This window comes from Rutilus rutilus (genome assembly GCF_951802725.1).
Source record: "Rutilus rutilus genome assembly, chromosome: 10".
In the NCBI taxonomy this organism is placed as follows: Eukaryota; Metazoa; Chordata; class Actinopteri; order Cypriniformes; family Leuciscidae; genus Rutilus; species Rutilus rutilus.
The window spans coordinates 17,881,579-17,898,861 of record NC_140215.1 but is presented as its reverse complement, the minus strand read 5'-3'; the positions used below and the strand labels follow the sequence as shown (position 1 = coordinate 17,898,861).

The following is a 17,283-nucleotide window of genomic DNA, read 5'->3' as shown; positions in this document are numbered from 1 at the left end:
TTATATCCAACAGGTGAAATCAAATAATTCCCTTTCAGAATGTGGCAGTTCCCTTGTATAAAAAAAAAATGTATCTGATATTACAGTTATTTCCCATTCATTTTAGATCAGACGGCTGCCTCAGCGTGTTCTTTACCTCTGTGCTGTTTTTTGAAGCACGAAACAGGTAAAAGTTTGCCCTCCCTCGCCCTTTTTGCGCATGAATGGAAGATGGCTGATTTGATTTACATGGATCATTTCCAGGCTATAGCCACTAGGCAGCGACCTCCTTTCAAGTGTTTGAAGTCTTACCTAGTCGCCCCCTCCCCCACTGCACACTCAGGTGATGCGCACCGCACAGGAGAGAGAGAGAGAGAGAGAGAGAGAGAGAGAGAGAGAACAGAGTGGTTATTTTCCACCGTCTGTTCCGCCGGGTTTCATTACCGTGGCAGAGAGGCACCTGGGAAAGACCTGCGGCAGGCTGTCTGATTCTCAATATGGATGTGGAATACGCGCTCACCTTTCTGTTTCGGCCGCTAGGAACAGACGAAAAGGAGATTAAAGGAAGGGGAAAAGATGGATAGCAGGCGGATTACCTGGGAACAGGGAATGTTGAAAAGGTGTGTGAGCCAGCGGAGGTGTCGTTTAGTTCAGATGGATGTGATTGTTGAGCGTTCGCTGTAACCGAAGCCTTTCCTGTCTGATATAATCGAGCGCTTGAATCATCCTTCGCCACGTACCAGTGAAATGGCTCCAATGGACATTGTGGCTTTGAGTTTGCAGGTGTGCCTGCAGTTTTCCCCCGAGCGCTGGGAACACACTCCGCATATGAGATGAGAGGATTGTAAGAGATTGTGACAGAGCACACACATACCTGTCTAAACAGCTAAACTGCTCAGAAGAACATGTGTGTGTGTGATTGCACAACTCCAGGCTATGGAATGTGTGAACCTCTCCCAGTTAGCGGGAACTAGTTTGTCCACACTGGACAGGCACAAGGTATTGTTTCTGTGTTTATGTTAAATGTTTGTTTGCTAATTCCACCGTCAGCATTTAAAAGATTCTGCCTATGTAGTTTGTTACTGAGTTCTTGTTAAGGATGACTTTTAGAGCCATCTTGAAATGCATTATGCCTTATTCTCAAAGGACAGCTAGCAGAATGATAGGTGGGGTTGTTCGAGAATATGAAATGGCACAGAGAGAGAGAGAAGGGAGGGAGGGGAGAAAGGAGAAGTAAGGGCGAGAGAGAAGAGAGGTGGCCTCTTTGTCTCTAGGGTGAGCACAATGGACCGTTCACTGCAGGAATTATACAGCAGGACAGCTGCCGGAATGACACACTAAAATGGCAGCCAATAGAATTACAATGGGGGCTGGACTACACAGGAGAAAGCGCATTTGATTGGTAGATCCGAAATAAAGTTACAAAGTATCATACTTCTATTCTTACTTTAGTTTTACTAGTATATACAAAATAATATTAATACATATGACAATATTAATTATATTTACTTAAATCAAAGTTACAACCTGCAGGAGTTCATTCCACTTTTTAATCAATTTAAATTTTATTACAGATGACGAGGTTCACATTTTATTACCTGAAAATGCGAACATTTATAGAAATTACATATATTATTGTGACTGGTTAGATGGATGAAAACAAACATCTTATTACAATGGTGAAAACATTTATACAGTGATGTCTTTTTTTCTTTTTTTACTCCCACACACAAGTGCACAGCTGCATACAATATCTCAGTCACATATGTCAGACCCATGTGACCTTAGAGGCAAATTGTTTGATGGATTGCTTTGAGTGCCCATCACTTGCTTTTCTATTACTGACACACACACACACACACACAAACAGGCAAAGTATCTGCTTGTCAGAGTTCAAAACATGCCTGTTCCTTTTTCCAAAATGGTTTTAAAACCTCAGCGTTTTCTATTTATATTTGTGTCATGAGAGAATCTATGCAATTATAGTCAAATTAGAACATACTTTCAGAACATACTGACTTTCTGTAAAAAAAAACTCTCAAGCATCCACACAAGTATTCAAGCTATGTCATTAGGAATGTAGATGGCTAGCATATGCTGTTGAAAAACACAAGCAAGAACAGGAAAATGTGATGTAAAGAGTTTAGTGTTTTGTGTGGGCTTAAAGTCAAACCGCTAAGCAGTTCACTATTATTAATATTCAGCTCTGACCTCTGTATTCATCCTCTTGATTCTTTTCCCAGTCCTCCCACTTCTTTCTTTTCCTTCAGAACACTCCCACCATTCAAACTCTGAATGATTGGCTGCAGCTTTTTAGCTCCGGTACCAACATTCAGTGCTGTCTTTCGTACGTTACCTGGGCAAGAAAGTGAAGTGCACTTATTACTGGGCTTAAGATGAAGAAATATATGGGTTTGAGTGAAAGGGATGAAACGTGGGAGGAGGGAACAGAGGATGGAAAAAAAAGTCAAGATAAAGTTGCTTTACGTCCAAGGTATACTCGGACCACACAAAGAGCCTCTCATGTCTTACTTTCAACCACTCCCTTTATGTCTCTCTTTTGCTTTCTCTTGCTCGCCTTCTCCTTTTCATTCAAGGAGGGGGGGTCTTCACCCTCGGCCTGAAGTCGCTCTTAAATAATCCCGCTGGTCACACCTCTTAGTTAGAAAGCTTTTTGTCCCACGCCCCTCACCCCCGCCATACCACCTCACCCCACTCTTTGGTATTCAGCCCGGGTCAGTGCATTTCGACCATCCCTTGTACCCGAGATGGTTCCCCTTTTAATTTGCACCTGTTGCGCAGTTGTCCGGGGGAGCAAATGCAGCCCCACGGATCAGACAAAGATCATATTATGATCAGATACGTGCAGCTAATCTTCACGTCCTCTGGCGAGAACCGGCAAAGGGAAGCGGTCAGCCTTTTTTGCATGGGAACCTGTGAAAAAAAGACATCATTGGCATTTTTTTAAAGTGAATGGGCTCCTAGGGAGAGATTAGGGGTAGTTAAGGTACGGAGGAGGGAATGGAGCGTTCCACAGCCCAGTTGAGTCCATTTGACGCCAACGAACTGGGAAATAGAGCACTGATGGAAGGGAAAGTTTGTTGTTTTTTAAAACTCTGTGTTCAGAAGAGGGAGAAAATTGTCCTGAAATCAGCAATTAGGGTTTTAATCTAACCATTAGAGAAACTTCCCACTAGTTCTCACTGCTTTGGCAGCGTGCCTCTGAGATAAGGTGCTCGGAGAGCCTGGGGAGATGTATGCTGTATTAGGCAAGGCAAGAACTTCAAATGAACCTGAACGTTAAACTGTTGTTCCCATGATGTAAGCTTCATAGTTTATTAGACCCTCACCACCTCTCACCCCCAGAGTTGTGTGGGATTTTGGTTTGCTTTATCATGCTCTCTTTTGTTGTATATCAAGCAATCTGGTCTTGTGAGGCTTCCATTATCTTGACATCACGACTTTAGAAATGTTCTCATATAATAATAAATAATATATATTATTACTCAAGTATTTATTTACAATCAGTTTACATAATTATTTTAGATTATTTATATTATCCATGGGTCAGAAAAGGTTGACAACCCTGCTTTTTACTTTTTATCAAGCTATGTACATTTTACACAAATGCCCATTAATCAAGCTGTTGGATTCATATGTGCATATGTGAGAAGTGGGTTAACAGGCCTTAAGATTGTAATCATATAGCCATGCCACTACGACTGCACAAACTTCTTTTGAGATGTCGGTAAAATCACATAATAACACATGAACTCTTTTCTGTCCTCAGTGCTGAGTTATGAAAACGTGGTGGATGCGGGTTCAGGGTCCGATGAGGAGGACAGACTGCTGGGTTCTGAGGGCGAAGGCAGTCCAGCAGGTGTGCCGAGCCTGGAGGCTTCACCCCGGGTGGCCCATGCCCTGCTCTCCTGCCGGGGGGATGAAGAAAACGAAAGCCAGGATGGGGCAGGGGCCCATGTCTGGCGCCACGAAGACCTGAATGGTTCAGGTAAGAGTGAGAGCTGAGAATATTAGAGCGAATTGTGGTATTAACTTATGAAACATAGCTGAGGTTCATTTGTTTTATCTATCAAACCTGCAGTTTTCATAGTACCGGCTTTATTTACTAGGCCAACACCTAGCAGCTGTCTGGCATTTTTGATGTAATGGCAACTTTTAGACTATTAGCTCACTTTTCTACTTTGGTTTCTTACTGTTGTCACAAAGTAGGTTACACCTAATCTTTAGTGCATCATCATTCCACACCCCTTTCTTTTGGCTTCGTTTTGACTCACCCACCCAAAACCGAAAGCGATCAAGATCACGGACAAGACCCAAGCTAGTGAGGCTTTAAAGATAAATTCTCTTAATTAGGATCGCAGAGCTATCATTTAGCAGGAGCCTGCCCTGCTGAAGACTCATTAAAGGCCTTAAATGAAATTTTTAGCATTATGATGGCCATTTACATACATAATAGGCCCACAATTCCCTGGGCCTGGCTGACAGTTACAGAGTGAAGGGAGAACTCATGCGAGTCGCCCGGTTTGAAAAAAGAAAAAACGAAAGAAAAAACCCAGACCCCCAGCAATCAGTCTCAGCTAATGACTGAACCATATGCATCACTTAACTTCAGAGAGTGTCACAGTCACAGAACTAAACAGGGTCTTCAGGGATGTGTCATTCGCTTGAACAGTGTTTTGTTTAGTTGATGTTCACACTATATGCTAGATAAATGAACGTCATCTGAGTTTATTTGAATGCCACGCCTCTGGTAGCATAGCATTATTTTATCTTAGTGATTAAATATGAAGAGATGAGTCCACTAGCTGGAAGAAAAATAATGTGGTAGATGCAGCATCTTAAAAGAGGCTGCATGAATCATCTTCCTCTTTGCTGTGGTTGCTTGAGAAGATGCACCTCAAGTCTTTATATGCTTTATATGCTTTTTCTAAGACAGTAGGGTTCAACAGACCACTTGTCAAAATGCTTCTAATTAGCATTTTTCTGATTTAAAAAAGTTTAAAAAAAAATGTATTCCTGTGATGGCAAAGCTGAATTTTCAGCAGCCATTACTCCAGTCTTCAGTGTCACGTGATCATTTAGAAATCATTATAACATGCTGATTTGGTGCTCAAGAATACACTATACACTGTATATAGCAGTATCCGCACTTGGTAGTATCAGCACTTATCAGTACTGTAGCTCCAGTGTTTGGCAGCATATTTACAAGCATAATAAGTCCATGTCAAATTGACAATTGAAACAAAATATCATTTAATTATGCACCAAAAGAGATCTGGAACTTCTCTTGTGTTGCAGTGGTTAAAATCACACCATTGCCTCAGGGGGCCTGCAGCTACCACAAGCAGAACTGAGACTCTAATGTAGTTGCCATTTTGTCACTCGAGGAAACTTATTTACTCGAAATTAATCTCTGATACCTCTTTGGCTTCCCTTAAACTGGGTTTTCGGTGTGCCACACATGACGTTCGGTCCTTCATATGACCTTAAAATATCCACATGCTAATACTGCTAATCGCTAACCCTCCCAAAGAAGTTTTAAGCCAATGTACCTCAAAGGAAAACACAATTCTGAGAATATTTTCGCTGGCTCCAGGCCTTGCACTTTTATCTGCATGGCACAGGAGGAGACAATTTCACCAGGAAGGGGTTTCGTGAAGGCAAGCCCCCTATTAGCAAATGTCTTGTTTGGTTAAAACTTTGCTCAATGAAACACATCCAAGTAAAGCTTTTGATGCTCAAAACATCCCTTCAAGAAGCATTGCTCTGAGAAGTTTCTCTCACAAAGATTTCAAACACAGCTTTGAAAGACATCTCTTAAATGTGGTGAAAAGTGAGAGAATTCGCCGACTTTCAGAAGCTCTCTTGGTTGTCATACTTAGATAATGAGGAAGGAAGTGGAAGGCAGTTTTGAAATTAAACAGTACTTATGTCGTGGAGGCGCGCGGGTGTGTGTGTGTCAGGAGTCTTGAGTACCCTTGTTTTCCCCCTGTGATGTGGTGTAAGAGGTGCTGTATATCCTCCTTTTGTGGGGGAAGCTTATGATACTTGTGACTGCCGGTACGAGGTCACATGAGGGGGAGGAGGAGGAACAAACACAATAGCTGCAGTATATCTGAGCAAACTTCTCTCAGACCACCCTCCTCTCCTCCCTAAATACCTTGACATGATTCTTATGCCCCGCTTAAGAGAAGTGTGTCATTCTCTGAGCTTCTGTCAACATGTTTGAGATATATCCCTTCCTGATGTCCTCTCTTTTTTATTTTTCATTTGCTGTGTCATATTTATCTAATCTAATTACACTTAAACACATTGAGTATGTTCATTAAAATGAACTGATAAGGGAAGAAGATTTGGTTATGCAAAATGTTTTTTGTTTCTGTTTGTGATTATCATGATAATTTAAAACAAAGTGTTTTCTCTCTTCTACATGGCATTATTACAGAGGAGAGAAAAGCTGAGTACAACTCCATGAGCCCCGACGTCTCTCTTCATGGAATTGGAAATGGTGCAGGTGAGATCACTTCACAATATTTTGAAATATTTGTGCTTGAATATAGATACTTGAGCATATTCATCATGAAATGCTTCTTATGTGAGTGTGTAACATCTCTTAAGACCACTTGTAAACTCGTGCGTGGCACACACTTGAGCATCTGAGATAATGCTTCCTCATGTGTCCATGGGAGATGGAAAGTAAACATTTTTTAGTTGAGCGCGAGTGCATGGCAAATCACATTTTGCAGCCAAATTGAGTTTAAGACTAAAATCGAATTTGTTCAGTCCATGTACTTTCAAATTGATTACAAAGAAACAATAACATTTTCATTTGCTTACCCAAAGAGTCCAGTCATCTGAAGAAAAAGTATCATTTGCAATAACTTCTGTCATTTTATTAGTTATCTACCCACATTTTTTTTTTATAAATCTACTTTTCTATAAGGCACTCTTGTCTATTCATCCTGCCAGTATCTTTTAGTTGTTCTCCATAAAGCATCCAAAAACCTATTGTTTACAAAAATCACGTTTAAAATCTTGTTCTGTGCAATTACACGTAACACATGATCCATAATTAGATTATTGAGTCCGATTTTATGTATACGATGAGCAATACAAAGTGAGATCAGTTACCCCGGCACGCCTAATTGCCATATAACTCAATTACCCATAATGCTGGAAATGTTTAAAGCATTTTCAAACATGCAAGAGGATGCTTAAAGAGTGCTTGATGATCAAGCTGGCTCCTATTAGTCTTTGAAGTGGCCATTATGTTGTAACTTAAATAAATACTTCCACCTTGAAAGGCCTTCTAATGGTTTGGTCTCCACTACATCACACTTAGCGGGACCAGTGTCCTAATATTCAGCTTGGTCCTTTCCAATGACACTGAGCATCAACCACTGGATTCATTTGTGCTCTTTCTCCCCACTTCCTGTATGCAGTTAAGGGTATTGATGCCTCTTCAGAGCTGGAAAGCTTCTTTGCCAAGAGGAAACTGGATGACGGTGAGGGACATGCAGCGAGCATTGCAGAATACCTGCAGGATACTGTTATCATTTATCCAGAAGACCCAGAGGAGGGCACACGACTGGGAACACCAGAGGCCAACGGACAAGATGAAAACGAAAACGGTAGGCATTAAACTATACATGTAAAAACGCAATACATAAAAAGATGATCTAACATTTACGACTCACCAAGTGCAAGTAGAAATTGTTTTTGGCCACATTGTCAAAGAGACAAAAAAATATTTTTTTAATAAAAAATAAAGTAAAAATCTGTTTCATGGCCAGTAAGGAATATTTGTATTTAAAATATTGTACAATACCTATCTATATTATTATTTTTATTATTAAATTAAATGTAACTTAATTTGATTTTATCTGCAAATTAGTGTGGGTGGACAAAGTGTAAAAATTTACTTTATAAAATAATTCTCCAAATCTATTTGCATTATATAAAAATGTTTTATATATAGATTTGGCATATCTTAAATGTAAAAAAACAAGTGAATAAAGTAATTCTTGGCTGTTTCAAATTTCTGAATGCAGTGCTTTACCTATCGTTCTCCCATGGCCTCATATGGCAACTGTTTGTCCTACATATGCTGATTTCTTTTTTTCTTCAATCCCCCTCCTTCACACTGTTTGCTCCTTTCAATTTTGCCCAGATCTGGCACTGAGGACGCCAGATGCCTTTGCCCAACTGTTGACCTGCCCCTACTGTGACCGGGGCTACAAGCGGCTGACCTCTCTGAAGGAGCACATCAAGTACCGACATGAGAAAAACGATGAGAGCTTCCCCTGTCCCCTGTGCAGTGACACCTTCGCCTACCGCACCCAGCTAGAGCGCCATATGGCCACACATAAGCCTGCCAGAGATCAGGTGAGACAAGGCCCACCTCAGCCAGTACCCACACTCGTTACTTCCTAATCATGTTTTTTTAAGGATTATTATAGAAATTCATTGTGAAAGATGCTGCATCTCGCATTCTGAGCATTTAATTAAGTACACGTCAGAGCAGAACATGTTTTAGCCTGTTGATAGCTCCAGCATTGAAAAAGCTCCTCCGGAAGCTCCTTAATACTTGAATCCTTCACACTGGAGCCACAGCTGTGCACTGTCATACTCCCCTGAGTGTCCGCCCACAGCCGGCCATGTGTGGGCTGTTCTAGCACATTGAGTCCTATAGGCCTTCTGACTTCTCGCATCAGCTGTTGGAGTGGAGTCAACTCAAAAGATGCAGGGAAAGCTGATGTTAATTTTGCCTTTTAGGCCGGTCTCAACGTGAGCATGCTGTGAAAAAATGCAGCGATATGGAATTATTTTGAAGAGGAAACTCTATATTGCATTATTACTGAAGGAAAATGTCAGTTTTTGATGTGGTAAAAGGGTTCTCGGTTGTTTGATAGGATTATAACAGGATATCCCGCATTTAGGCTTTCAACTTTGAACCTTAAGCAGTCTTGGGCATGTTGAAAAAGAATTTGGAATACTTGCCTTGCACTCTCATCTTACTGACTGATTCACACTCACACATATGCACACACACATACAGACACACACACACACACACACATACTGAATGTACACCTCTCCAGACTGAATTAAACATGACCAGATGGCTTTTGTTTCCTGGTGATCTAGAGTATCGTAATCCTTAAATGACTTTAAGTGTTTGTTTATTTGCTCTAAAGGGTTCTTTTCCTGAAGGCTTTGAAAATTAATTCCTAGGTTCACCTTGCTAGGCTTAGTAGGCTATTATATTTCAATGTGCATTCTGTATATATATTTGCATACACTCCTACAGTAAATTGAAACGCCAATACACATCTTAAACTGGCCTATGTACACGAGTATTACTGAACTTTTGAAGAAATAACTTCTGCATAGTACTGTACATAGTGACTATTAAACAAACGTGGACTCCCACATATTTTTCACAGACCTTTTGTGTCTGTGTGTGGGGTGCAGGGTGAACGCTGTTGTTTTTGTTGTGCATCTGGGGCCCACATTTGAATTTCAAATGGAGGAAGAGCACCTACGTTTAACTTTGAATGGTGAATACAGATACAGCCTACACTGTTTAACTAAACCTAGACGGTAAATGTTTAAAGCATGTAGATAGTAGTTTAACGGATAAGGTACTGAGAAGGTACAAAGTCACCACCAATTGATCTTGTGAACTTAATTATGCAGAAAAAAAAAGATCTTGAAAAACTGTTGCTTCAGCAGCCTTGGTCACACATACCTAAATACAATTCTGACATATTTTCTGTCTATGATTCTCAATATAAATAAATGTATTATTATTATTAACAGATTTAACCTTCAGAAGGAATTATAAACTATATCATGACTGTTTTCTTCCTGTATCAATTTCTATAATATTTCTCTCCCTCACAGCCACAACTGCTAAACGAAGGGGCTGGTAACCGCAAATTCAAATGCACAGAGTGTGGAAAAGCCTTCAAATACAAGCATCATTTGAAGGAGCACCTCCGCATTCACAGTGGTAAGTGTTTCATTGAATAAAATGTTGAAAGCCTCTTTTCATAAGTGCTGTAAAAAGAATGCCAATAATGTATATAATCTTATTCATATGTCTTCAATTTGCCTAATGGTGATTCAGTGTGGTTTGGATAGTCTAGATAGATGATGAATATTTAAAACCATAATTATATAATTATGCAATAATTATTTGTTATTGTAGGATCCCATCATCCTATCAATCATTAAGTTGAATGATGGAATGGGGAAAAAGTTAAATGTCTAAAATATGTAAAGGAACATTTTTGTATTTATGCAATAATAAAAAATAAGATATGTTTTTGTTTTTTTGAAGGTGAGAAGCCATATGAGTGCTCCAACTGCAAGAAGCGCTTCTCCCACTCTGGCTCTTACAGCTCCCACATAAGTAGCAAGAAATGCATTGGCCTTATCTCTATTAATGGACGGGTACGCCATGGAGTCAACAGCAAGCCTGGCTCATCACCAAACTCTGCTGCATCCTCCCCTGGCAGTCCTGCCTTAGCTCAGCTCCGTCACAAACTGGAGAATGGCAGGTCCATGAGCCTTCAAGACCCATCTGCCCACCCAGACATCAAGTCTGAGCCTGTGGACTTCAATGAATACCGTCTTATGATCGCATCTCAACAAGAATATGGTGGGTCAGGCGCCTTTCTCAATGGCGGTGGCCGTAGTCCTCCAGGGATGCACAGTTCATCTCAGAACCCCCTGCAACATCTAGGCATTGGGTCGGATTCTCATCTATTGGGCTATCCAGCGTTCATCAACAACATGAGTGAGGTTCAGAAGGTTCTTCAGATTGTGGACAACACAGTTTGCCGACAGAAATTGGATGGCAACCCTGAAGAGATCTCTAAGCTTAGAGCATACATGAAGGAATTAGGCTCCCAGATGGAGGAGCAGAATCGAGTACTGGCCTCCCAGCAAGACTTCCTTGGCGTTGGACACAACAGTCCCACCAAGACTATCATTGACTACACACTGGAAAAGGTCAATGAAGCCAAAGCATGTCTCCAGAGTTTAACAGAAGACTCTAAGAGGCGAGCGGTGGATATTAAAAAAGAAAGACCCAGCCACACCATGGATCTTCTATCTGAAGACAAAGCACAGGAGAGGGATGCACAGTACGCACCATTCTCTTGTCAGTATTGCAAGGAGACGTTTTCTGGCCCTATTCCATTACATCAACACGAGCGCTATCTCTGCAAGATGAACGAGGAGATCAAGGCTGTCCTCAAACCTAATGATACTGTACCAACCGGCCGCAGGGGGCTTATCGGCTCAGAGCAGCATGATGGTGTGATCTCCTCATCTTTTGTGAAGGATTCGTTTGTGCAATGGAAAGCTCAATCTCACCATAGCTTCTCAAGGAAAAGATCTCCTCCCCTTGAGCGAAGTGGAGAGCTCAACCATGGCTTGAGCAGGGAGTCCACATTTGCCCGGTCACCTATTTCTCTGGGTCAATATGGCGACTCAACGGCGGAGATCCAAGCAATCACCAATGGGGATTCAGGGCACAAGTTGTCCAAACAACATCAGTTTACAGGCATCAGGCAGACCAATGAAAAGCCACTTGACTCTGTGGACCACTTAAGAGGTGAGACACCCTCACCTTTGAATCTCTCATCATCATCATCCAAACACTCACATAGCAGTTCGTACACTCCTAACAGCCTCGTCTCTGAGGATGCACATGGGGAACCACTGGACTTGTCTTTGCCTAAACAAGTTTACAAGGCAGAACAGAGACCTAAACACAATGGCTTTTCTGTTGACCACACTAGCAACTCCTCTGCACGTGAATCAGGAACAGAGCCTTTAAATTTGGCCCACATCAAGAAGGAGTTCAACGGGCCCAATAGTTTGGTCAATGAAAATCAGCTGGAGAAAAGCTCAAGCCCCATCTTTAGTATAAACCCCTTCGGTGGTGGGCACATGTACACCTCGCTACCACCTCACGGAGCATTCCCTCCACCTACTTTTATGTCTACGGCTCAAGCCAGCATCCCGGGACTCAGGCCTTACCCAGGGTTGGATCCCATGAGTTTCTTACCACCTATGGCTTACACTTACGCAGCAGGGGCAGCCACTTTTGCTGAGATGCAGCAACGGCGGAAATACCAGCGGAAACCAGGCTTCCAGGTAAATCGAATGTTATGGTACTGGGAAAAATAATTCCCTGTGTATTCCATTTTATTTTTGTTTAAACCTTTCAAAAAGTGTGATAAAGCACATTCAAATTCAATGTTTTACCATGCATTTCATCTTAACCAAAGTTTGATTTATTTAAAAGTCTAAAATAGATTAATAAAGAAACTAGTAAACATTAAATTATAGATGTTATTAAAGGTTATTGCTTCCTAAAAATATGTTGTCTACATCATTTCCATACTCTATTACCTACATTAATTCATACTACGTTCTGTACTAAACTGAGAGAACCCTTGTAAAGTCTTCTTAATATCAAGCCATATGTCCCTCTTTTGAGACTTCTTCAGGCGATAAAGGTCTTATAAAGGTTACAGAGATAAGCTCTGTCCAGACGTGGGATCAAACATGGGGTAGGGGGTGTCTCCTAGGTGGCAGGTTAGGATTAGGATTTGTGGCAGGTTAGGATTGTGTGAAGTGTCTAAAATCTGTTTCTTTTGTAGGGGGAGCTACTGGACAGCACAGGGGACTATCTGTCAGGGCTAGAGGACCTGACAGACAGCGAGTCGCTGCTCGCCCGGAAGAAGATTAAGAAGACTGAAAGTGGTATGTACGCGTGTGACTTGTGCGACAAAACATTCCAGAAGACCAGTTCCCTCCTAAGACACAAATATGAGCACACAGGTATATCACATTTAGACAACTCTTTTTTTTTTATCCTCGTCCACCCCCCTCCAAGTAATTCCCTTTGATCACATTGTGTTTTTTTTTCCGTTTCTTTCATTCCTTTCCTTCTTTATTTTTTTCATACCTATTTTTTTCTGTCCATTGCCATACTTTTGTTGTACATTTCAAACCCATGACAAAGGTGTAACAGTTTTCTTCCTTTTGACAGGCTCAAAGGGTTTTTTTCTTAAATTTTATTTAGCATGTGACAGACAATATTTATAATCCAGCTAAAATTTACAAAAATAATTACCACTTTAAATGACAGATGCACACACACAATATCTCGTATTTGCGTTTTGTTCATTGAACCACAAAAAATCTTTCGTTGCTTTTAAATTGAGCATTTGGAACACCAGTCGATATAGAGACACATTGTCAATACAGTTTGCTGGCATACCAACATGGCACAGTGTGCCAGGTGTGTGAAAGCCTGATGTGTGCGTGGCATTTCTACACCACAATGTGACCTACCCTCCTGGGGAACTCCTCTCTTTCACACGTTTGCATCATCCTCACTTACATTCTTCGGTCGGAATTCATAGAGAGGAATCTGCCGTCTCGTCTATTTTTGAACTTGATGAGGGGAGGTGGGGAAGGGGACCATCTCAAGTATGGCTGCTATGGAAGGTGTTGCAGGCATGCCAGGGCTATTCATGGCCAAGAATATAGTACATCTGTTCATGTGCTTGGAACTGATGGCAAATGTGTGGGTTTTTATGGCAAGTATGTTACTGGTGGAATTATTGAATGCCAAATGGCAAGTGCCTCCTACTTCACTGATTAGAGTAGAATTAATTTCCTAGTTTCTGTAAGTAGACAATGTGATCCAAGCTGGTGAAAGAGGAAGGTGTGCAGGAGGTGAAGTGTTTGGTGTTTGTATTACACAAGGCATCACGAGACAGATGTATGTCTTATCTAAGCATTTTCATATCCCAAGGCATGATGTCATAAACTCTGTCAGGGATGCTGACTGCCTTACTTTCACCTTGTGCGGCATGGAGTGATAATCACCTGATCTTCTTGGCTGCGTTCAGAACAGTCACAGACAACCTCAGAATAGCACCTCAGGACTGTGGCTTCCCCCTCACCTCCCTGCACTGTTTTTGGTAACATCCAAAATAAACCGGTGGGGTTTGTCGCTGTTTGAAATGAAAGGGTTTTTAGTCAGGACTTTTTCTTTCTTTCAGTTTTTAACCCAAACTAATCCCCAAATTATTTTTTTTATTTTTTTTGTAGAATTCATCATGAGGTACAAGTTAGGAAGGAGGGATTTGTGTGGTTTCTTCAAGGATGTGTGTCTTAGTAAATTGTAATGTTTTACCTTACATTTGACTGTAATGCAAACAATATATTTGATACAAGTTTGTGCATCCTCCAAAGAGAGGATTTTCAAATAGCTTTTTATAGCTTTAAGATTTTATGGATGCTGTGCTGACCTGTTGGCTCCTCTCTTTTTGTGTCTCTGCAGGAAAGCGGCCTCACCAGTGCCAGATTTGCAAAAAGGCCTTCAAACACAAGCACCACCTCATCGAGCACTCGCGTCTACACTCGGGCGAGAAACCCTACCAGTGTGACAAATGTGGCAAGCGCTTTTCCCACTCCGGCTCTTACTCGCAGCACATGAACCACCGTTATTCCTACTGCAAACGGGAGGCGGAGGAGCGCGAGGCCGCCAAACAAGATAGCCACGACAATGGCGGACCCCTGGAGCCCACGGAGCTCCTGATGCGTCGGGCTTACCTTCAAGGCCTCGGGCCCCTGGGCTTTTCGGATCCAGAGGACCAGATGGAGGACATCACACGAGAAAACACCATCTTGCGAGATGGCACTGAGGGTCGGGCCAGGGAGGCAGAGGAGGCGTATCCGGAAGTGACTGACAGGCAAGAGACAGGGTTGGTGGGGGAAGAGGAAATGGAGGTAGAGGGGCGGAGATTTGAAACTCAGAGCCCTGAAGGGACAGCAAAAGATGAGAAAGAGAGCAAAGTAATGGGAGGGACAGAGGACGAGAGCTCGGAAGAGGGGAAATTAGCGAGCAAAAGAAATCCTGACTGCGAGAATGAGGATGCTGATTAACTACTGCATTTCGGAATAAGCTTCTTGTTTTCTTTCTCCCTCAAGCTTGCATCGTGCCCTTCTTCCGCCCCTTTTGGAGGGACTTTGAGCCAGATTCACATTTGTACCACACTGCCACGTCTTGGTTATCTGAACGTGCGCCTGAGGCTTGCACTCATTGAAATAAAGAGTGGAACTTCAAAATCAGGCATCAGAAACTAGGATGGAACATGAAGGAATCCATATTATGCAAAAATACAAGTGATAACGATTGTCAGAATAAAATTTAAAGAAAGGTTTTTAAAATGTACAGAGGTTTCAGCCAGAAAGCTGTGTGGTGCTGATTTCCATATAACTCCTGTGTTTCATTGTGGTCGTAGCACAAGCCTGGAAATTGCACTCTGAAAAAAAAAGTATTAGAAAAAAGTAAAAATAAAAAACAAAAATAAAATGAACAAAAAAACACTTAGGTAAAAAGCATTGCCTATATGTACTTATACTGCGCTTGAAGACGCAGTAGTGTGTAAGTGTTATATTTCGTCTATCACTTACTGTGATACCCTTGGTTTTACCTTTCTTTTCCTTGACCAGCCATTCAAGTTTTGGCGTCTCACCATGGCTTTTATGAAGCGACTTTAAATAAATAATATCTATATGATTCTTAAAAGTACAAAGTCTTAAAGTTGGCCAGGGGTGGATGGAAAGAGTCTGGATAACTGTAATGACGAAGGCTCATTGTATGAGGTGACGTCAGAACCCCTGTGTTGTTGTTGTTTTTTTTTCGTTCGAGAAAAGCCTTATATGCAAACCCTTTCACCTGTGTTTTCTGCAAGTGCCATCCTTGTACAGTATAAAGCGAAGTCAACTAGTGTTCTCTTTGCACCTGCTTTAGTATTAAATGAAATATTTCACCTTGTCATTTGAAATACCTACGTCAGTATTAGTATTAGACTGCAGTTGTTTAGTTTACATATTGTTTGTGCAATTTTCTGTATTTTTTTTAAGATCATCTGTCAGTATTATCTTGTTTTGTTTTGTTTTGTTTTGTTCAATACAAAGTTCATTTTTATTTTAAACTACCATTTTATTTATGTGACTCATTTTATATTTCCTAATTATATTTATTTCATACTGTAGTGTACAGTATTATAGTTCCTTGATATAGATATATTTTAGTAAATAAGGATCCTTACAAGTGGAGCAAATTTTACGTAAAGAGAGCATTTATTGTATCTGGAGTGATTGCTGTGAATTGCTCTTCATACTACACTTACCGAGAATCTACAATTTGGGAACTTTTGATACAATATTGTGAAAACACTGTATTTTTGACTGAAAGGAAAAAAAATTCCACTTTATTCATCTTATTTGTTTTTCCTTTTTCCCTTTTTTAGCTAAAGAAATAAGGGGGGAGGGGGGATGTGGTTGTTGGGATTCTTTGAAATGTCTGTTGAAGTATAATTTAATTTTTAATTTGTAATTTTTCTTGAAAATGACCTTGCTCGAATAAATGTAGCCCAATTTAATTTTGAAAGCCTGTGTAACATCTCACTTAACAACTCACTTAAATTTCCTCACAAGTTGACAGATATCGACACATTTAATTTATTACTTTAAATGCAAAATAACCATTCCCATATAGCCAAGAAAGAAATGTGTTTAAATAGTTGGCAATTTAGTATCTTTGATATAATGTGTGTGTGTGTGTGTGTGTGTGTGTGTGCGTGTGCGTGCGTGCGTGTGTGAGTGCCTTATTGTGCAAGTAATAAGGGGTGTCATCCATATTCTAAATCACCTCCATAAATTGGAGAAAAATAGCTATCAAACATCAGACTTTAATATTCCCCAGTATCATTTTCTGTGCTATCATTTAATTAATTACTGGAACCTTTACCTTTTGATGTGGATTACACATAGCAATATAATCCACCTTATCAAAGTCCCTCACAGTATGATAGCCTTCTATTAGTCTCTTTGAAGTTGAATGATGTTGGGTTGCGCTAAATTAACATCAGCTGCAGGCTGCCAAACTGGCTGTGAAGTCTCAATGTTGGAACTCTATGGAGTTCCATTAACCATGACCTTGCTAATTTTCTCAACTCACATACTCATCTCAAGTTTAATTTTCAAGGAACTATTCAAGACACTTTTCTCCCTGCAGGGATGTACAGTCCATTTCATTTTAGAAGCTAAGGTTACTGTATAAATGGCCCTATCAAATTGAACCGCATAGTACTTATACATAAGCTGCATTTTTTTTGCACAACACATTTTCTCTGCTGTCCAAATTTTGATGGGGTAACTTATAAATAAATAAATAAATGC

At 40.8% G+C, this 17,283-nt stretch overlaps 1 protein-coding gene across 4 annotated transcripts in view; it reads left to right on the top strand.

Moving 5' to 3' along the window:
* Positions 1-16,033, top strand: part of zeb2a (zinc finger E-box binding homeobox 2a) — a 47,879-nt gene extending 31,846 nt beyond the window's left edge. For 2 of the 4 annotated variants that reach the window (XM_084422290.1, XM_084422293.1), the window contains 8 exons: positions 3,770-3,988; positions 6,446-6,514; positions 7,443-7,631; positions 8,171-8,385; positions 9,907-10,015; positions 10,346-12,171; positions 12,681-12,861; positions 14,375-16,033. In XM_084422290.1, the coding sequence (XP_084278416.1) occupies positions 3,770-3,988; positions 6,446-6,514; positions 7,443-7,631; positions 8,171-8,385; positions 9,907-10,015; positions 10,346-12,171; positions 12,681-12,861; positions 14,375-14,979 (3,413 nt within the window). In that variant the 3' untranslated portion in view covers positions 14,980-16,033. The remainder of the gene's footprint in view (positions 1-3,769; positions 3,989-6,445; positions 6,515-7,442; positions 7,632-8,170; positions 8,386-9,906; positions 10,016-10,345; positions 12,172-12,680; positions 12,862-14,374) is intronic. The other 2 variants (XM_084422291.1, XM_084422292.1) reach the window with 1 other exon arrangement.
* Positions 16,034-17,283: the final 1,250 nt, after the last annotated feature.